This window comes from Coenobita brevimanus, chromosome 73 (genome assembly GCF_032717465.1).
Source record: "Coenobita brevimanus isolate Jiangsu-jjx chromosome 73, ASM3271746v2, whole genome shotgun sequence".
Lineage (NCBI taxonomy): Eukaryota > Metazoa > Arthropoda > Malacostraca > Decapoda > Coenobitidae > Coenobita > Coenobita brevimanus.
This window is the reverse complement of record NC_137026.1, coordinates 19580913-19602056: the sequence shown is the minus strand read 5'-3', so window position 1 is coordinate 19602056 and position 21144 is coordinate 19580913. Positions and strand designations below refer to the sequence as shown.

General features: G+C 40.0%; 1 protein-coding gene across 1 annotated transcript in view; it reads right to left on the bottom strand.

The window, feature by feature from the left end:
• LOC145407498 (cytochrome P450 CYP12A2-like) overlaps nucleotides 1-21144 on the bottom strand; it is a 164925-nt gene that overhangs the window by 61009 nt on the left and 82772 nt on the right. The window contains exons 8-9 of the mRNA XM_080278426.1: nucleotides 16334-16503; nucleotides 1477-1555 (exon numbers count right to left, since the gene is read on the bottom strand). Coding sequence (XP_080134552.1) covers nucleotides 1477-1555; nucleotides 16334-16503 — 249 coding nt within the window. The remainder of the gene's footprint in view (nucleotides 1-1476; nucleotides 1556-16333; nucleotides 16504-21144) is intronic.

The window sequence follows — 21144 nt, the reverse complement described above, 5'->3', positions numbered from 1 at the left end:
GATTTGTCCTGTGTCTGACTGTGGTAATATACGTGTAAAGGTTGTTGCCTAGAGTTTTTGTGTCCTGCCTCTCTTTATTGCACTAGCTCCGGTCTCGAAAGAGGACCCCGCTCCACGTTAGGTGAAATAGGAATGAGAAGTCGAGCCTAATTTCACCTAGCATTACAATTATTATTATTATTATTATAACTACCGGTAGTTACCCATTTACTTATTGTGTTGCCACAATAAGGAAGCTTCTTCATGGGTACATTTTACATGTCTTAATAACTGGCTAAATGTATGTTTAACTGTAACCAAATTCCTTTCCGATACTAAGAGGGACCACAGCTAAATTTCTGTAAAGTTACAGGTTTACAGCTGTTGTGGTTATCTGTATAACGTGTTACAAAGAAAACAGAGAAGATTTGAATTTGGTACTTTCCAGTAGGCTAAATGGCAAAATGTTCTGCGAGATTCTCATCAAACTTATTTACCACAGGATTTTCAGCCAAAAAGTTATATTCCAATTAGTTTCCGAGATTCCAATTTCAAATATGCAACATTTTCACAGTTAATATGACCCAAAATAGGTCAATGTCATTTATATTTGGCACAAGTACTTGGGTTACCCTAGGGTACCTTCCTGTAAAATTTCAAGAAAAAATGTGCAAAGAAAAATAATAATGCCAAAACAATAAGCTCCGTCAAAATCATGGTGAAGATTAATAATACAATAATAATAATAATCATAATAATAATAATGATAATAATAATGAAGACAACTAAGACAACGACTATGATGATAATGATCTGGTTCTGTTTCACAAAACGCCAATTCTTGCAAAGGAATTCAGTAACGCACGAAACACGTATGTGCCTTTGTCAGTACATGACGTGTGACGTTATTCTTATACACAGCAGACTTATATACTGCAGAAAAAAAAAAGTGAAATTTGTTAGTGGTAATGGAATAAAAACTGAACCAATGAAATTGATTGGATATATTCACAGAATACAGAGGGCGTGCCAAAGATACCTTGTGAAAGTGAGACTGATGTTATGTTATACGACGACGAATGTGTCAAGTAAAAGGGTGGAGGAGAATAAAGGACTAGGAAGTGGAGTAAAGAAGAGAGTGAGAAAAGTGTGTGAGGACAGATGGTAGTTTTTTAATAGTTATCTCCTAACATGGCTTTCCTAGGGAGGAGCAGGGCATATGATCAATAACATGCAATAAAATATCTAACCCTACCACGGCAACGTCTTACTATATTTTAATTTTTGGTATTGCCACGCGATTTGGTGTAACTGATTAGACTTTCAAACTCGACTGATCAGACTTAGTCTTTATTAGCCCATTCACGAAAAAGGTCTACCCTATGCTGAAAACAGTTATCTTGAGATATCAGCGATAAATAAATTTAAAAATTGGTACGGAAAGCCGCCGAAGCCCAGAAACATACTTCCCAAGACACAGTATTGTACGGTACTTACTCCTTTAGGAATCAAGTAGCCATTAAGTTCAAGGTCGTCGTCAAGGAGTCTTCCAAAGCCTATCACCAGAGGGAATAATCTGCAAAAAGTAAAATACAATCTGCTGTATAAAAGAAGAATAGTGAATCAGCTTCTTAAATGAATGATACTGAAACAAGTTAAAAAATGCTGAAACAGCTTCTTAAATGAAGGATACTGAAACAACTTAAAAGATGCTGAAACAGCTTCTTCTTAAATGAAGGATACTGAAACAACTTCTTAAATAAAGGATACTGAAACAGCTTCTTTTTAAATGAAAGGATACTGAAACACTTCTTAAATGAAGGACACTGAAACAGCTTCTTCTTAATGCTGGAATAAACACGGTAGTCATGCATATGGCATTAACTCCTTCACTGTTTGCCCTTACAACCGTGGTTGTCAACTGGTTTGCATGGTGATACTCTGTACTGTGCATTTGTGAGCTGTGCTGCCATAGTCAACCAGAGTTATTCTGGTCTGGTGTGCTGCACACCCACACATATCGCTTCTGGACACATCACCACAATATATAAATACCGACGTCGAAAGACGGAAATATTTAATTTCACTGAGGAAGATATATGCTTCTTACAAAAACAATATTATATACACACACACACACACACACACACACTATATATATATATATATATATATATATATATATATATATATATATATATATATATATATATATATATATATATATTGTTACATAGCCTATGATTTCATCATCCTTTGTATAATTCTAACGTACAGTATGCTGCATGTTTGATCACGATTCGCCTCGTGGCTTCCATAGTGACCAGGCTTGCATGTTATACCTCACTCCCCCATTCTCCCCCTCATAGTAGAGTAAGTTGTTCTTTCTGTTGTTCAGAGCAGGATTGTCAACTCTTTGTCCCCTATGGCTTCATTTCCACGTCCTTCTTGCAAGTTGAATCAAGCTCTGCCTGGCCCCCTATATAATGAGCTCAGTCTCTGCATTAGAGCCACTTAGATCTACTCCTCATTTTGTTCACATCTCTGTCCTCCCCTGTATAGTGTATTATTATTGTGAGTGCTCAGGAAGTCTCCAACCATCTAGCTGCTGTATAATTTGAGTATAAGTGTTGTTACCATTTTTCTTGTACTGTATGGCCTAAGGTGTTAATTCGTAGGCCTGGTAAGGTTTTTGTGATTCATGTAAAGTTTTTGATGTCAGCCATTATTAATAATATTTTGTATCTCTAATAATATATCTTGCATTAACTGAGCATTATCCGGTTTTCTCATTTAATCAGGGCCTACTTAGATAAATTTACTCTTGCTAATTTCGTATTAATAGAGGCTATTGCAGTTAACCATATATTTAACCTGTTTTTTGCCATTACATTATCCTTATGAGTCCTGAATGTTTAGTTGTTAGTTTGAGCATTAAACTTTAACTTGTAATTTTACCTAACTCTTTTGTTTTGAACCTGGAACTTTGCGGGACAGTAGTGATTTTAGCATTCTCACTTGAAGTGTTCATTATCTCTCTTGGTTCCGTAACATAACTTTGGCGACCTCTTATAGGATATTCAGGATATTATCATAAGGATATTGCTTGATATTTTGTGATTGTGATTAATTCATTATGTCTACTATTACTACTCTTGATGAAGCCAAAGATTTTTTGTCAAGTGTGCAAACAGTGTGTGATGTAGAAAACAGAACAAAGAATGAACTTAAGCTTGTTGCTCAACAATTGGGAATTGCTGTTCACTCTCATCATTCTAAAGATCAAATTGTTGGCATGATTAATAAAAGCTTGTTTGATATAACTCCTCCAGATGAGCAAACGCAGATTGAAATAGCTAAGTTACAGCTAGCCCTGCAGGAGGCTCGTGCTAAGGAGGCTGAGTTTCAGGCACGTGCTAAGGAGGCTGAGTCTCAGGCTCGTATTCAGGAGGCACAGGCACAGGCTGAGTCTCAGGCTCGTATTCAGGAGGCACAGGCACAGGCTGAGTCTCAGGCTCGTATTCAGGAGGCACAGGCACAGGCTGAGTCTCAGGCTCGTATTCAGGAGGCACAGGCACAGGCTGAGTCTCAGGCTCGTATTCAGGAGGCACAAATTGAACTTGCTAGGATTCAGGCAGACCATGAGTATCGCATGAAACAAGGTGGAACTGGATCATCTAGCTCTGATGATTTTGATGTGGCTAAAAATGTGAAACTAGTCCCTCCTTTTAATGAATCTGATTTAACAAAGTATTTTCAGTTGTTTGAGAGGGTAGCTACAGGTTTTAATTGGCCCAAAAAGTATTGGCCAGTACTCTTTCAAACTGTTCTCACCGGTAAAGCTCAAGTAACTTATGCATTCTTTGCCTCAGGATCAATCTGATAATTATGATGTAGTTAAGAGATTGATTTTTAAGGCCTATGAGCTTGTTCCTGAAGCCTATAGAGTAAAATTTAGGACAACTTATAAGCAAGATAAGCAATCCCATGTTGAGTATGCAAAAATCAAAGAAGATCTGTTAGAGCAGTGGTTAAATTCTAAGAATGTAAATTCTGATTTTGATAAATTTAAGCAGGTGATTTTGCTGGAGGACTTCAAAAGGTGTATTAATAAAGATGTAAGCCTATATCTTGATGAGGAAAGAATGGATAATTTGTCTGATGCTGCAGTTTTAGCTGATGAATATGTTCTCACTCACAAGAGATATTCTAAAGAAAAAAGGAAAGCTGAGAGTAAGTACGTTGCCTCTACTCAGAGTACAGGTAACACGAAAGAGAATAAAGATGATGTTTCTCAGGAAGTAAATACCAGCTTCACCTCTAGACTGAAGGAAAATAATGCACGTATGAGGTGATGCCATAGTTAAGGCCTTGATAACAAGGCGGAGCAGGATACCACAGCTGTGTCTTCGTTGTCTCATAATATTTTGTGTTGTTTGCATCTAATTTCATCTGGTTATAGTAAATTATTGGCGAATGCTCTCCGCTGTCCATCACAATGTGGTTTAGTCGTCCACATAAAATAATTGCCACATATATAACCATCCGCACAACTACTGTGAGAATCAACATTAAATTCACAATCATTCTATATTATAGCTATATACAATCCAGGGATAACATTCACAAAAATTATGACTGCAGTTATAATGACAAGTTGCAACTTATATACAAGTGGCTCGGTGCTTTATTTGTGTGATGAGAATCCGAAACAGATGGGTCAGTATCACAGGACACCATGATAACACAGTAGTCTATGTTATATGTTACAGTATGTATGTTGCGAACGCATAATGTCTTGCATGTGAATAGCATGGAAATGTTTCGAATCCAGTGTCATTAGGTTTCTCACTATTCGCCTCGTAGCTCAGTTCCAAAGTACCGCTCACGGTTGTCCGTTCACCTGCCCTCTCTCTAACCCCGACTTCCACTTCCTTCCATCGAGGGGGGTACCGAAACTTTGGTTCGCGGGTGTACTTATTGTATTAAGCTTGGTCATACTACGGAGAAATGTTTCAGGAGTCTTTAAATATTCAGTCAATTGGTCTAGTGTCCACCCTTGAGAGTTCCCAGAATTCTTTAACCGAGTTAACTGAACCTGCTTAGAGGGGTAAATTAAATTCTAATGATGAAGCTCCTCTTTCGAGCAGTAACGTGGGTGACACTCTCAAGAGTTCATGTGCTAATTTCCTGTCTGATGGTTTTGTCAGTCCTCTGGACAGTAATGACAGGAAATCAGTTAAAATATATCGTGATACAGGTGCTTGCCAATCCCTTATGCTGACCAGTGTTCTAGGCTCTAATGTTAATTCCTCTGATGAAACTATAATCTTACAAGGTGTAGGGAATAATTACTTCTCTGTCCCTCTGTGCAGAGTGAATTTAGAGTCTGGTTTTGTTAATGGTTCCGTTATGGTTGGGTTGGTTGAGACACTCCCAGTGTCAGGTGTAACTTTCTTACTTGGAAATGATATTGGTGGAAGTCAAGTGTGTCCAGCTCCTCAGTTGTCTAGTGAGCCACTGACTGCGGCCCAGGATTGTGATGTCCCTGATGTGTTCTCTGCATGTGCTGTCACTAGGGCTAAGTCTAAAGTTACTGGTGACTTAGAGGATAATGATGATGATGATGTTATCCTAGCTGACACTTTTCTTGCTAATTTGGACCACTCACCAGATGAGGCAGTACCCCGTAGTGTTGATAATTTGTCTCGTCAAGAGTTGGTTGAGTTGCAGGTTGCTGACCCTGAGTTGAAAGGTCTAGCTAACTCTGCTTGCAGTGAGGAAGAGTCAGCTGGTGCTTCTACTTGTTATTATATAAAGTCAGGAGTACTTATGAGAAAGTGGAGACGCCCAACAGCATCAGCCGACTGTGAATGGGAGGTTGTACATCAAGTTGTCATCCCTCGTATTTGTAGGCAGCATATCATTAGAGTGGCTCATGATTCCAGTTTGGCAGGACACCTTGGAGTGAGGAAGACTGTGGCACGCATTTTGAAACACTTCTACTGGCCAGTTATCTTCAGAGATATTTCCTGGTATTGTAAGTCTTGTCACACCTGTCAAGTTGTGGGGAAGTGTAATCAGACCGAAAAGGTTGCACCTCTAGTTCCCATTCCTCCTTTTGAGGCGACATTCACCCGTGTGTTGGTGGATATTGTGGGCCCACTTCCTAAGACTTCTTCAGGATTTTCTTATGTGTTGACCCTGATTGATATGGCTACTCGTTATCCTGAAGCCATTCCACTTAGAAATATCTCAGCAAAGAACGTGGTTAAGGAAATGCTAGGGTTCTTCACCAAGTTTGGTCTGCCCAAGGAGGTACTGTACAGTCAGACCGGGGAAGTAATTTCATGTCAAATGTTTTCAAGCAGTCTCTGAAAGAGTTGGGCATCACCCAGATCATGTCTTCCGCTTACCATCCCCAGACCCAAGGAGCGCTGGAGAGATATCATCAAACACTCAAATCGATGCTCAGGAAATACTGTTTGGAACATCAGAAAGACTGGGATAAAGGTCTTCCATTCGTTGTATTTGCCGCAAGAGAATCTCCAAATGAATCACTGGGCTTCTCACCCTTTGAACTACTGTTTGGCCATGAAGTAAGAGGACCCCTTAAGCTACTTAAGGAATGCTGACTGTCGGAGGAAGATGACGTCAACCTGCTGGAGTATGTGATGAATTTCAAAGAATGGCTGTCCACTGCTTTACAGCTGGCAAGAGAGAATTTAGGAGCTGCTCAGGAGAAGATGAAGACTTGGTATGATAAGAAGTCCAGGTTATGCCACTTTCAGCCAGGAGATGAGGTTTTGATTCTGCTACCAGTGCATGGGCAACCTCTTCAAGCCAAGTTTAGTGGTCCTTATTTCGTGAAGAAACTCAGTGATGTCAACTATGTCATCGCCACACCAGATCGTAGAAAGAAAAAGCAACTTTGTCACATCAACATGCTTACTAAAGTTATATCACAGGCGGGACGAAAATAACCCAGTCTGCACTGTAGCTGTTCCACCCGAGTCTGCAAGTGAAGTTCTCCCATGCAGCATGAGCCTGAGTGATAGTTTGGGGAAGAATCCTGATATCATGAATGATCTCCAGACTAAGCTTTCTCATCTAGCTCCCGAGGAAAGGCAGGAGTTTTTGGCAGGTCTGCAGGAGGTCCCGCAAGTGTTCCGTGCCACTCCAGGAAGAACCACTGTGTTGATGCATGATGTCAATGTTGGAGACGCAAAGCCAATTAAACTGCCTCCTTACCGTGTGAACCCAGTGAAAGTGCCTCTCATCCAGAAGGAGCTTAGCTACCTGTTGGACCACAAGATGATTGAGCCCTGTCAGAGCGAGTGGAGTTCTCCTGTCACTCTAGTCCTTAAGCCAGGTGGGTCACAGCGGCTTTGCATTGACTACAGACGTGTTAATCAGATAACCAAAACAGACACTTACCCTCTCCCTCGCGTGGAAGATTGCATAGACAAGATCGGAAAGGTTAGGTACATAAGTAAGTTTGATTTGTTAAAGGGATACTGGCAAGTACCTATGACTGAACGTGCTAGGGAGATCTCATGTTCTGTAACACTAGGAAAGACTTTTGCATGTTCTGTAATGCCATATGGTATGAAGAATGCACCAGCCACTTTTCAGAAGCTCATGAATGTTGTAACAGAGGGTTTGGCAGGGTGTGTTGTTTATATTGATGATGTATTAATCTTCAGTGACAACTGGAAAGATCACCTATGTCATGTCAGTAAATTTCTTGAGCGTTTGGTTCAGGCTAATCTTGTAGCTAATTTATCAAAGTGTGAGTTTGATCAAGCTAAAGTTCAGTACCTTGGGTACGTAATTGGTGATGGACACGTTGCACCGCCAGCAGCTAAGATTCAGGTTATAAGTGATCTTCCCAGACCTAAAAGTAGGAAAGAGCTACAAAGATTTTTGGGAATGGTAGGTTATTACAGGAGATTTGTTCTTAACTTTTCCATTCTTGTATCACCACTTACAGACCTACTGAAAAAGGGAGTTAAATTTGTCTGGACCGATAACTGTGAATCCTCTTTCAGTAAACTTAAAGCTATCCTATTAAGTCAGCCAGTGCTCGCTTCTCCAAATTTTGCTAAGCCTTTTAAGATGGCTGTTGACGCAAGTGATCCAGGAGCTGGGGCTCTTTTGCTGCAAGAGGATGATCAGGGTATTGAACACCCTGTATCTTATTACAGTAAGAAGTTCACTCCACCTCAAAAGAACTACTCAACTATTGAGAAAGAGCTTTTGGCCTTGATTTTGGGTTTACAGCATTTTTCATTTTATTTGTGTTCTGGTTTTGACCCCATAGTCATTTATACCGATCATAACCCACTGAAATTCCTTAGTAAGTTTAAAGATAAAAATCAGAAATTGACAAGATGGAGTCTACTTCTTCAGGAGTATTCATTAGACATACAACATGTCAAGGGGAAAGAAATGTTATTGCAGATTGCTTATCTAGACTTTAGACAGATTGTTTTAGAGTAATAAGGAATTTCCTTTGTAAATTTCTTTTTCTTTGTGGGGAGGTGTTACATAGCCTATGATTTAATCATCCTTTGTATAATTCTAACGTACAGTATGCTGCATGTTTGATCACAATTCACCTCGTGCCTTCCATAGTGACCAGGCTTGCGTGTTTTACCTCACTCCCCCCTTCTCCCCCTTATAGTAAAGTCGTTCTTTCTGTTGTTCAGAGCAGGATTGTCAACTCTTTGTCCTCTATGGCTTCATTTGCGCGTCCTTCTTGCAAGTTGAATCAAGCTCTGCCTGGTCCCCTATATAATGAGCTCAGTCTCTGCATTAGAGCCACTTAGATCTACTCCTCATTTTGTTCACATCTCTGTCCTCCCCTGTATAGTGCATTATTATTGTGAGTGCTCAGGAAGTCTCAAACCATCTAGCTGCTGTATAATTTGAGTATAAGTGTTGTTACCATTTTTCTTGTACTGTATGGCCTAAGGTGTTAATTCGTAGGCCTGGTAAGGTTTTTGTGATTCATGTAAAGTTTTTGATGTCAGCCATTATTAATAATATTTTGTATCTGTAATAATATATCTTGCATTAACTGTGCATTACCCGGTTTTCTCATTTAATCAGGGCCTACTTAGATAAATTTACTCTTGCTAATTTCATGTTAATTGAGGCTATTGGAGTTAACCATATATTTAACCTGTTTTTTGCCATTACATTATCCTTGTGAGTCCTGAATGTGTAGTTGTTAGTTTGAGCATTAAACTTTAACTTGTAATTTTACCTAACTCTTTTGTTTTGAACCTGGAACTTTGCGGGACACTAGTGATTTTAGTATTCTCACTTGAAGTGTTCATTATCTCTCTCTGTTCCGTCACAAAATATATATATATATATAAAGGATACAGTATATATATATATATATATATATATATATATATATATATATATATATATATATATATAAGGTTTTCTGGTGATCTGGATAATCATTCGAGATATATCTTGGAACAAAATTAAGTGGATGTACAACACAGTTTAACATTTCATCAGATTCTTGATGCTCCACTCAGCTCAAAATTAACTTTTCAATTTCACAGCTGTGCTAAGCCCTGCAGTATGGTGACTTATTTTTAGTTGTCGCTGCTACACTTCATTTCTCCCCCTCCCAGCTGGTAATAAAGGCTATATTGAACCCTTCCCATTTCAAAAGTTTATGTAGGCTATGTACCAGTAAAGTGCACTTTGTAAGCGAGTTTCAAGCAAGAAAGCGCTATGTTATACACAATTTCCCTCTGATATAAAATTATTGGCGGAACCTCCGATACTTAATTGCTAGAGTTTATGCCAAAAACACACTGTTACAACAGAAAATGTTTTTAAATTTGATTTCGTAACTGAGTCATTTGCCAATTAGAGCTGAACACTCCCGTGGAAAATTCGAGATTCCAAGGAGTTCCCAAACATTTATGTGTGAGTTTTTAGTTAACACCAGAAGTCATTGAATGAATGTGCCACATGCAGAAAGATTTTCAACTCTATTCTGCAATTAATGCTGGCGTGCCGCAGGGATCAGTTCTGGCGCCAACCCTGTTCCTGGTTCATGTTAATGATCTCTTATCTGTCACCCACAATCCCATCCACTCATATACAGATGACTCAACACTACATAGTTCATTCACTCACAGAAACCCATTTACAAAGTCTAATATCTCTACCTCTCAACTCAGTACAGCCATCTCCATAAATCAAGACCTATCTAAGATCAGTGAATGGGGGCAAAACAACCTTGTCTCATTTAATGCTGGTAAAACTAAATATATACAATTAACTAATAGACAGATATTGCCAGATTCGTATATTACCCTCAGTGCTACTAATATTCCCATCTCCAAAAGTATTGTAATTCTCAGCATCTCACTTAACAATGCCCTCAGCTGGACCTCTCATAGTAGATCACTTGCTGAAACCGCCTCAAAGAATCTTGGATTATTGTACAGAGTCCGTAACTTCTTCACTGATGAGCAGTTAGCTATAAATTATAAGAGTCATGTACACTCTCAGCTTGAATATTGCTCACCCCTGTGGAACGAATGTGGAGAGGTTGCATTAAAACAACTAGACAAAATTCAGAACAAAGCTGTTAGAATTATAAACAACCCTGCCATTACAACTACCTCCCCTACAAGTAAGAAGGAATGTTGCTTCCCTTGCATTATTTTACAGATATTTTTATGGCAAATGTTCAGACGAAGTTGTGTCCATGGTGCAACCTCACCATGCCTTCCCTCGTGCTACACGGGCATCAGGTAGCACTCATGACTGGAATGTCAGAACTTCTGCCTATCAGAATTCTTTTATTCCCCGAACTGCATCTCTCTGGAACTTGCTTCCCCAGAGTTGTTTCTTTCCAAACTTCAACCTACAGCTTTTCAAATCTAACTGTAACTGATATTTTATGAACAGAGGACACCAGTAATCTGGTGTATTGAATATTACTTTTTTTAAATTTGTTTTTCCTTCCTCTGTTCTGTTTAAAAAAAAAAAAAAAAAAAGTAAAGTCATTAGCATCTGCTTAGCGTGATGGTCAGGTCAGGCCGGGCCGGGCCAGGCTGCTCATTTGCAGACTTTGCTGACAGTAAACATTGTTCGCTCCATTTGCTCGTAAAATGGTGTGGAACTGGTAAGAATAAAATATAAGAACTGTGCTCGTAGTGGAAGCATAGATGGGACTACATACCAGCGATACTGTTTTCATCATCTACCAGGAACTTCAGCTTCTTCTAAAAATATAACAATATTCCAAGATACTTTTATATTCAGAATATTATGAGGAGTAGACTGTAGCACCAGTCGAGCAGGGCAGTACTCCCAAGGGGGATGGAAAGCTGATGACAGGGAGAGCTGGAGCTCCTGTTTCATCAGCCCTCGGGACTAGTTCCTGACCATCCCCCTTTGCTGAACACTTTCAGTGTTTCAGTAACACAGAGAGTAGGCCAGCATGCTCTACAAGTTTCTCTAATTATCATCATCAAACTACATACACAGTACACACTACACTTCCTTTTCCAAAATTTAAATACAAATTATGGCTTCAGATTACACAGCCTCGGAGTCTCCGGGGGGGGGGGGCATAAATGCCCCCAACTTCCACTCCTCTCCCGGTGACGACACCAGCTGCCTGGAACCACTATCTGATTCACTTCTTCATTTCTGCAACATTCGTGGCCTTTCCTCTAACTTTCGCTCTGCTGAGCACCACCTCTCCTTCTCTAAATCTCACCTTCTTTTCCCAACTGGGACTCAACTGTCTGAGGCAAATGACAGCAAACCCTTTTCTGTATCCTCCTACTTTCTCTATACTCATTTCAAAGCCAAAGATGGCTGTTGTGTATATATAAGAAACGACTTATCTTGCTCTCGTGTTCCTGGACTCGATTCTTCTGAATTCTCTACACTCTGGCTTCGGCTTTCCTGTCCCTCTCTGACTAGATATATCTGCACCATTTACTTATTCTCTAATTCTACTGGCTATCAAAAATTCTTCAACTATCTTACTTCTACGATGGAACACATTCTGTCCATTTCTCCTTTCTCTGAAATCTCCATTTCAGAAGATTTCAATATTCACCACCACCTTTGGCTCTCCTCTCCTTTCACTGATCTGCCTGGTGAACAAGCCTACATCTTTTCTATCCTTAATGACTTAGAGCAGCTTGTACAGCACCTTACCCGTATCCCTGACCGCCTTGGAGGGAGCTCCAACATACTTGACCTCTTCCTTACAACCAATCCTTCTGCTTACACTGTTAATCTTTTCTCTCTGTTGGGCTCTCCGATTACAAACTTATTACCTTAACTTGTCTTATTGCTCTGGTACGGCCTGTGGACCCATCGAAGAAACGTCGCTTGTGGCACTTTCGAGCTGCAGATTAGGAGGCCCTCAGGCAGTACTTCTTTGATTTTCCCTGGAATGATTATTGCTTCCATGGCCGGGAGCCATCTGAGTGTGCCTTGTGCATTACGGAGGTTATTCTCTCGAGCATGGAAACATACATTCCTTTCTCATATCCTTTTAATTAATGCAAGAAAGCCTTGGTTTAATCACGCTTGTTCTAATGCTGTCCACAACAAGGAGAGGGCTTATAAAAGGTACCAGAACCAACCCATCCCTGAATCACATCTCATTTACGTTTCTGCGCGGAATCATACTAAGTCTGTTCTTCGCTCTGCTAAAAATAATTTCCTCCGTACTAAATGCTCTCAACTCTCCAACTCGAATTCTTCCCGCTTCTTCTGGCATCTTGTCAAAAACCTTGCTGACAACTTTACCTCATCATCCTTCCCTCCTCTTTTCTACTCTGATGGTTCTGTAGCTATTTATTCTACTGATAAAGCAGATCTCTTCGCTCAGACTTTCTCTTCCAATTCCACCTTAGATGATTCCGCTGCTGTTCCTCCATCACTTCCCTCCTCTGACTTCCTCATGGCTGATATTAAAATTTCTTCAGCTGATGTATTTTCTGCCATCATAGGGCTCAACACTAAGAAGGCATATGGGCCTGATGGGGTCCCTCCCGTTGTCCTCAAGAACTGTGCTTCTGTACTTACACCCTGCCTAGGTAAACTCTCTCGCCTTTGTCTATCAACTTGTACCTTTCCTTCTTGCTGGAAGTTTACTCTCATTCAGCCAGTCCCAAAGAAGGGTGATCAGTTCCAACCCTCTGACTATCGTCCAGTTGCTTTAACATCCTATATCTCAAAGATTTTCGAGTCAATTCTTAATAAAAAAATTTTAAAGCATCTTTCCTATCACAACATTCTTTCTGATCGTCAGCATGGGTTCCGTCAGGGACGCTTCACTGGAGATTTTCTCACCTACCTTTCAGACTCATGGTCATCCTCCTTTCGGGACTTCGACGAAAGCTTTGCCATTGCACTTGACATCTCAAAGTCTTTCAATTGAGTCTGGCATAAATCTTTAATTTCCAAACTGCTCTCTTACGGTTTCTAGCCTTCTATCTGTGCCTTCATCTATAGCTTCCTTTCTGGTCGTTCTATAGCCGCTGTTTTAGACGGTCATCGTTCTTCTCCTAGATCTATCTATAGTGGTGTTCCTCAGGGCTCTGTCCTGTAACCAACTCTCTTTCTTTTACTCGTCAATGATCTTCTAAGCTGTACATCTAACCCTATTCACTATTACACTGATGATTCCATCCTTCATCTTTCCATCAGGTTCCCACAACGTCCATCTCAGAAGTTACGTCAACAGACAAGGGATGAGGCTATGGCACGCCTAATGTCTGACTTGGCTCGTATCTCTGACTGGGGTAAAAATAATCTTGTTTTTAATGCATCAAAGACTCAGTTCTCACCCCTATCAACCAGACAAAATCTTCCACAGGTGTACTTACTAATGTTTAATAATATTCAGCTTAATCCTGCGTCATCCTTGAACATGCTTGGGGTTTCATTCACTCGGGACTCATCTTGGAAAGATCATATTGCATCTCTTGTAAAATCTGCTTCCAAGAGATGAGGTGTGCTAAGCCGACTCTGTTCCTTCCTTTACCTTGCACAATTGATGACTATACATGGGTTTTATCCTCCTCTGTAAGGAGTACGACTCTCATGTGTGGGGAGGCTCCACACATACAGCTCTTCTCAATAGAGTGGACTCAAAGGCTTTTCGTCTCATTAACTCTCCTCCTCTTACTGACTCCCTTCAACATGTCTCTTTGCCGCACTGTTGCATCTTTATCTCTTTTGTATCGGTACTTTAATGGTCACTGCTCCTCTGAACTGTCTGCTTGCATTCCTCCACCTCTACGACAGGCGCGTATTACCCGTCTTGCAGCAAACTCACATCCCTTTTCTGTCCAACTCTCTAATTCAAAAATTAACCGTTACTCCCAGTCCTTCAGTTATGCAACAGGTCAGCTCTGGAACTGTCTCCCTCTGTCTGTATTTCCTGCTAGCTATGATCTCCAGTCCTTCAAACGCAGTGTGTCCAGGCATCTCGAAATGATCGGATCTTGAATTTGGCTCTCTCTTGTGTCTAGTTTTTCTCTTGGGAGGAACAGTTTGCGGGCTCGTGGCCTTTGATTCCTTCTTCCTAGCATGAAACAAACAAACAAAAAACTAACGCCATGATGACGTTATTATATTCTTGCTACCACTAGTTAGCTTTATTCAGCTCTGAGAATAGTTCTGAACTGAAACTACCAAATGTTGCCTTCATTAATGCCTTCACTACAAGACGCCTCTCCCAAGTTGAATAATATTGTCTGGAGACATCAGAAATAATTAAATGTATTACGTCATCATAATAACAACATTAGTATCGTAATTTTTTTTTTTTTTTTTTTCACTCGACTGAGCAAGCGGCAACACAAAGTTTGCTTTCCAAGCCAGGTCCAAGCACTCTCGGTGAACACAGGTAAGCAATTTTTTTTTTATTTTTACGTGCCCGACTCTGGGCACTGGCTTCACAGCCTGTTCCCAAGGCCCAGTAGTCCCCTCCTACACATCATATACCTCCACACGTCACCATTTGGGGGCAAACACCCACCGTCCACAATGAATACATGCTAGGGCTGTCTCCTACAGGACTCGTGTATTGGTATTAGAAGTGTTATTTTTATGACACGTCGGCTCGTCCTCTGGTAGATCAGTAACGTGTGCTTTATGAAATTAAAATCCTTTAACTGTTCCCTGTCCCAGCCGAGATTCGGTCCATTAGGACTGCAAGCCACCTCTCTCCCGATTCAGCCGTCTCCTTTGTGCTATCCTCCAGATACAGTTGTTGTTGTTGTTGCTTACCCTCGGTCTGTCTGTTTAATTAGATACATGAAATCATCCCCTTCAGATAAGCAACCGCGACTATGGGAGTCGTCCTACAGGTTCCCTATATGCCGTTGACATTATGCCTTCATCTTAGTGTATCATGTACTGTGCTGTGTCCTATGATGTGTCATGTCAAGTGGGTCTAAGCTACAAGCGGTTCACGTGACGTCTGTGACTCCACCTGAAAATTAAGCATAGCTAGATGAACTCGATCACCCACCTCCGATTGGTGGATCTCTGGGTGGAGGGATCTGTAGTATAGTCTGATCGTAGGATTTATTGCCTTGCGCATGAAGTGGGTGCGTGTATGTATTCATACGTATTTATTAATGTGTAGAAATCTCAGAAAGTGGGATGTTACTGAAAAGGGTCTGGTAATGTTGGTGATCGGGTGATTTTATGTATTTAGTTGCACTATGTGGCTCCGTAATATAGTGAAGAGGGTGTTGTGTGTTTGCATACGCTTTTGCCCAGAACTGTGTACCTCTCATATCGAGCTAATCTTTGACAGTGAGGACTTTAGCTTCAGAATGTAAAAGACCTATAGGAGCAGTATTGCTTGGTGCTATCGTCATATGTAAAGCGCGACAATTAGAGCTTAAGAGCTTTGACGCCAGTCACAATTCACGACGTGCACACTTACTTTTGGGGGAAAGCAAACAACAAAGTACAAATCACCTCAGCCAAAACAAAAGGTGAAAGTACAAAAGAAAAAGGTATGTATAATGTCTTAGCATACAATATTTTAAATAGTTTGAATCCATGCTCATTTAAAAGCAAAACAGCTTTATTCGAGGTTCATACGAAGTCTAATGCAAAGTTTAATAACTTCTGCTTGAAGAAAATTTTGTTTTATGTATTTTTGCCCTCGTGATGCTATTACTCAGATTCTGACATTTTTTTTTCCCCACCTGAGGAGTTAGATAGAACCATCATTAACCCTTTCAGTAAGAGAGGTCTCCTATGTTAAACAAATTATTTGACCTTTGTCTAGGAAAATCTCCTGTTTGGGTCAACTAACCTGAGGGACTCCTTGATGACGGCCTTGAGGTAGGGTAGATTAGCGAGGTGCCTGGCAGCGAGAGGACCTTTATGACCAGCCAGTACAGCATCCACCTCCTCCTGAAGCCGTGCCTGCTTCTCAGGGTTCCTTGCCAGAAGGTACAGTGTGAAGGCCAGCGTGTGCGATGTCTGCAATATCGCACGATTGTTATATGTCCGTTGCTTTTGGTTGTTTTGTCCCAACAACTTTTTTCCTACATGGGGATGGTGACAGAGCGACTCAACGGGTTTGCAGGTTTACAAGTATGTTTTTGTCAGGACCTGATACAGCGCCTTCAGCTGTATGTAGCCAGGCTTTGAGAAAAATGACTACTTTAGCTCTAGTTTTCTTAGTCAACATCTCACTACTGTAATCTTATAGTCAAAAAGTAAGTTTACACACCACAGGCATCGACAGTGTCCGAACGAGCAAGGTTGTACTTTTGGCCTTTTTCTTATACATTAATTTCGTCCCCTTTTAGAAAATGACCGGTACCAATGAGAGGCAGCTTTAATGAAATTCAAATAGGTCCAACATGCCATGACTGACTTAATAGTTGAGAGGAAAAAATTTTTGTCCATGCTCTATTCTAGCTTAAGGGTAATGTTTTTGGCCTTTTCAGGTTATATTTAGGCTTTGCAAAAAAATCTGCAGTTGACAATAGGCCATTTTCTTGACACTCAGAATGGTACGACTTAAGACGATTGGTTCAAAAGCTGAGAAATAGTCAAAACTTTTGGTGTTTCCAATGCAGGGAAATTTTACACTTTGTATGGGACAAGGATTTTACATTTCAAATTATGGATGAAACATATCGTTCTTTGTCGTTTCGCTCACTCGCACGGTATTTGAGACCTCTTAATGGCATGTTGTATGACGCTGTATTCATATATTGCTCAGTATCATGTTACCAACACTGCAATAACTGGCTATGTATTACTCTGTCTAATATTTTGGCTTGGTTTTGCTGCTATAAAATAAACAGTTATTAAGCAGAGTTGCATGTCTGAACCCTTTAGCTATGAGAAAGTTTAACCGCATGTCCTCCACGAAAACTGGAACATAATCGGTGATAAATCACATGAAAAGTGACATAACTGCAATGTAGATGCGTAGCCAGGGTACTGAAAATAGGGTGGCCAAGCCTACTTACAAGATGGCCAAGGAAAACTCCGTCGTGTCCGGATGTAATTACCAGGAACTTGGGGTGGCTAAGGAACGCCACTGTTGCCATGAATTTGTGTAACCTAATTAGGAGAAGCAGTCAAGTTTAAGATAAATATTTTCGGTGTGACGTCTGTGGTAACAGGTAATTGCGTAGTACCTCCACTGTATCACTCATCCCTTTTCCAAGTGTTGAAAACAAGAACTCTCTTCTGAAGTATCATTAATGCCATCCTTTTGCCCTTAGTATCAAATTCATGTTTAATTTAACATATTTTCTAAATCCTTTTAAAAGCTTATGATAAGGTTGAGGATGTGTGTTGGAAGGGGGAAAGTCAAGAGGATTCATTATATCATGTCATCTCTGTTTCTGGGCCAGGACTGAGAAAATCGAGTGGAGGTGGAGGAGGAGTCAGAGTTGGCAGAAGAGGCTGTCAGAGGCATAATCTAAATCTTCACCATATTAGCCAAGAGTATTTTGCTTTTCAGGCAAATTAAAGAAAAAATTTGCCTGTTTATGAGAATTCAGAAAATGTATATATTTTACCATGAAATTTTACCATTGGCAGGACACAGTGAACATCTCTGTAGTACAGACTGATATTGAAGGTGACTTCTTCATATTTAGAAGCCTGGGCAGACAGACATCAGACAAAGGGCATCGAACAAGGGATTAACTGCGATTTATTTCACATTATTATTATTATGTTTCGCCATATAAATGGTGAAACTTCCTGTTTTCGTCAGTATTATATTTCTTTGTACTTTTTTTCTTCGATCTTGAAAATATTATACATGAAGGTACCCCAGGGTAACCCAAGTCCCTGTGCCAAATATAAATGACTTTGATCTATTTTTTAAGGTTATATGCTCATTTTTATTCTATAAATAGCATGTTTGAAATTGAAACATCTTAGAAACTAATTGAGATACAGCTATTTGGCTGAAAATCCTATGATAAAAATGTTTGCTGAATAATTCAGCAAACATTATCAAATCTGTTCGGTTTTCTCTTTGCAACATGTTTTAGAGAAAACCACAAAAGCTTTATAGCTGTAACTTGCCAGATATATAGCTGAGGACCTTCTCATTATCTGAATGGAATATGGTTACTGTTAGGCATACAGTTAGCCAGTTATTGAGACAAACGTAAAATTTACACATGTGTCCTTCGATACATTTGTCTTCAGATCTTGTTAGTTGCACAAGAAGTTGCCTTAGGTTCTTCAGATTTTGTTTATGTTATACCGGTACATACCTTATATACCATATGGCGAAGCTTTCTTATTGTGGCTATACAACAAGAGTAGGTAACTAGTTATTATTATTATAATTATCTATAGTATTAGATCCACGGCGTCCCTTGGGGTTGGGTGGAGAGGGGTACTTGTTGAGTCATTGTTCTACTGCTACGACCGATTACACTTGGCGACTGGACAGGCATTAGTGTCTGTGGATAGGGGAATATAGATCTACTGGGAAACAAATTCATGTGGGAAAATGGGTCCACGGGTGAATAAATCTTCGCAGTAAAGGCCTTAGTGAAAGAGAAGGTTCAACGGATAAAAACTAATCTATGAGGGAAATGCATTCACGGCCTTAAAAAAAAAGAAAAAAAAAATGCAGTTATTTGCTTACGCTGCAAAGGAAGAAAATAAGTCCATGAACATAATTATGTCCCCGACCAAAATGGGTCCAACCTGGAAAATACACGCAGCAGCATGGGAGAGAACAGGTTCATGAAGGAAATAGGTCTATGAGGAAAATAGGTCGTTTGGAAAACAGTCTCATTAAAAAAGGTAAGGGAAAATATGCCCATATATACGGTGTGTGTGTGTGTATATATATATATATATATATATATATATATATATATATATACAAAAAAGTGCGTCTTACATGTCGCGAAATATGGTATATATATATATATATATATATATATATATATATACCATATTTCGCGACATGTAAGACGCACTTTTTTGTCTCAAAGTTACCTTAAAATATCCCCATGCGTCCTGCACGCTAGACTAAGGCAGGTTAGTTTGGCTCCATTGAGAAGAAACTCTTATAAAGATGATCATCTCACTGCTTAGCAACCACAGGTGTTTTCTGCAGTATGCAGACTTGATTTTATTTTAAAAAATAATATACACTAGTGTGTATATGCAGCAGATTTAAGAAACACGCGAGATCAGAAACACAAAACTTTCGCGGGTTTGTTTCCAGCTCAACTGGCTAACATCGTGAAGATATTTAGCTGTTTAGCAATTTAACAGTTTAGCATCCGCACTATTCCAGCAAGCTAACGTACATGATCACTGGTGAACTGTCTGCTAACCTTCTGAAAGGCAATCATGACCACTTTGCTTACCATCCATTCACTAATTAGCAAAGCAATCATACTGGAGAGATGCTGGCTTGTGAAACTGCGAAGTCATCAAAACAGACTTTCGTCACGTATGGAAATTCAGTAACCCTAATTAGGTCAGTTACTTTTGTGACATTTTGTGAGTGTATATATGCAGCAGATATTAAAACATGCAAGTTCAAGAACACAAAGCATTCACGGTTTGTTTTCAGCTCAACTGGCCAATACCGTCAAGGGGTTTAGCAACTTAGCAGTTTAGCGTCTAGCGTACACCCTACTCTAGCAAGCTAACATGCTCAGTGGTGAACTGTCTGCTAACCTTCTGAAAGGCAATTATAACCACTTTGTTTGCCATCCACTTACTAACTAGCAAAGCAGTCATACTGGAGAGATGCTGGCAAGCGAACCTGACAAGTCATCAGAATTGATTTTTGTCACATATGGAAATTCAATCACCGTCTTATGGTTGGTTTCTCTTAGTGACATTTTGTTTCATGCCTGACAAGAGTATCATAGAAGTGAACAGTCTTATTATACCAATAGCGAAAAACAGGAAAAACAATTGTAACGTTAAACAGTACTACCTGAAGTTATAGCTTCACTTTTTCAGCCAAGTGAAGAACTTCAGCAATGTCTATGCAACTCAGGGCACACCCAATTACAGTATTTTGTTATGAAAATAGGATAAAATTCACTGAGTAGCATAACTGATGCAATATCTGAAATAGCAGTGCCTGACGGGCATTCATATCAGCGTCCGCCATTTCTGCTGTATTCTCAGCAGACAAAGCGATCAGAATGATTGACAACGTTCACTCTCTGCATCTCTGCTGCCTAAGCAAAGCTCTCATGATCGGCAATGGGGATCATTTAGGCCGTAACGTCCAAATTGGTTAGGTTAGGTTAGGTTAGGTTGTAAAGTCGTTTGCCATTTTGGACGTTGCGGCCGAAACGACCAGAATCCTAAGGTGTAGGTGAGAGTTTGGTGTGGGTGTAGTTAAGGAAGTAGAAGTGGGAAGAGTCAGGCTAGGGAACTGATAATCCGCTTATTATAATCCCTTCAGCCCAGCAATGTATTTTATAGGGTAGTTTATTCATGTTCGCCATATGATTTTATTCAGTTCAGGAAACATGTACTGAGGAGGTTAATGTGGGCTGTATCAAATGCCCTAACTCAGAATATCGCCTGTGCTCAGTTAAAACGATTGCCAAGTTAAAGTCGTATGAAGTGTGGTATAAGCAATTCAATGGATGG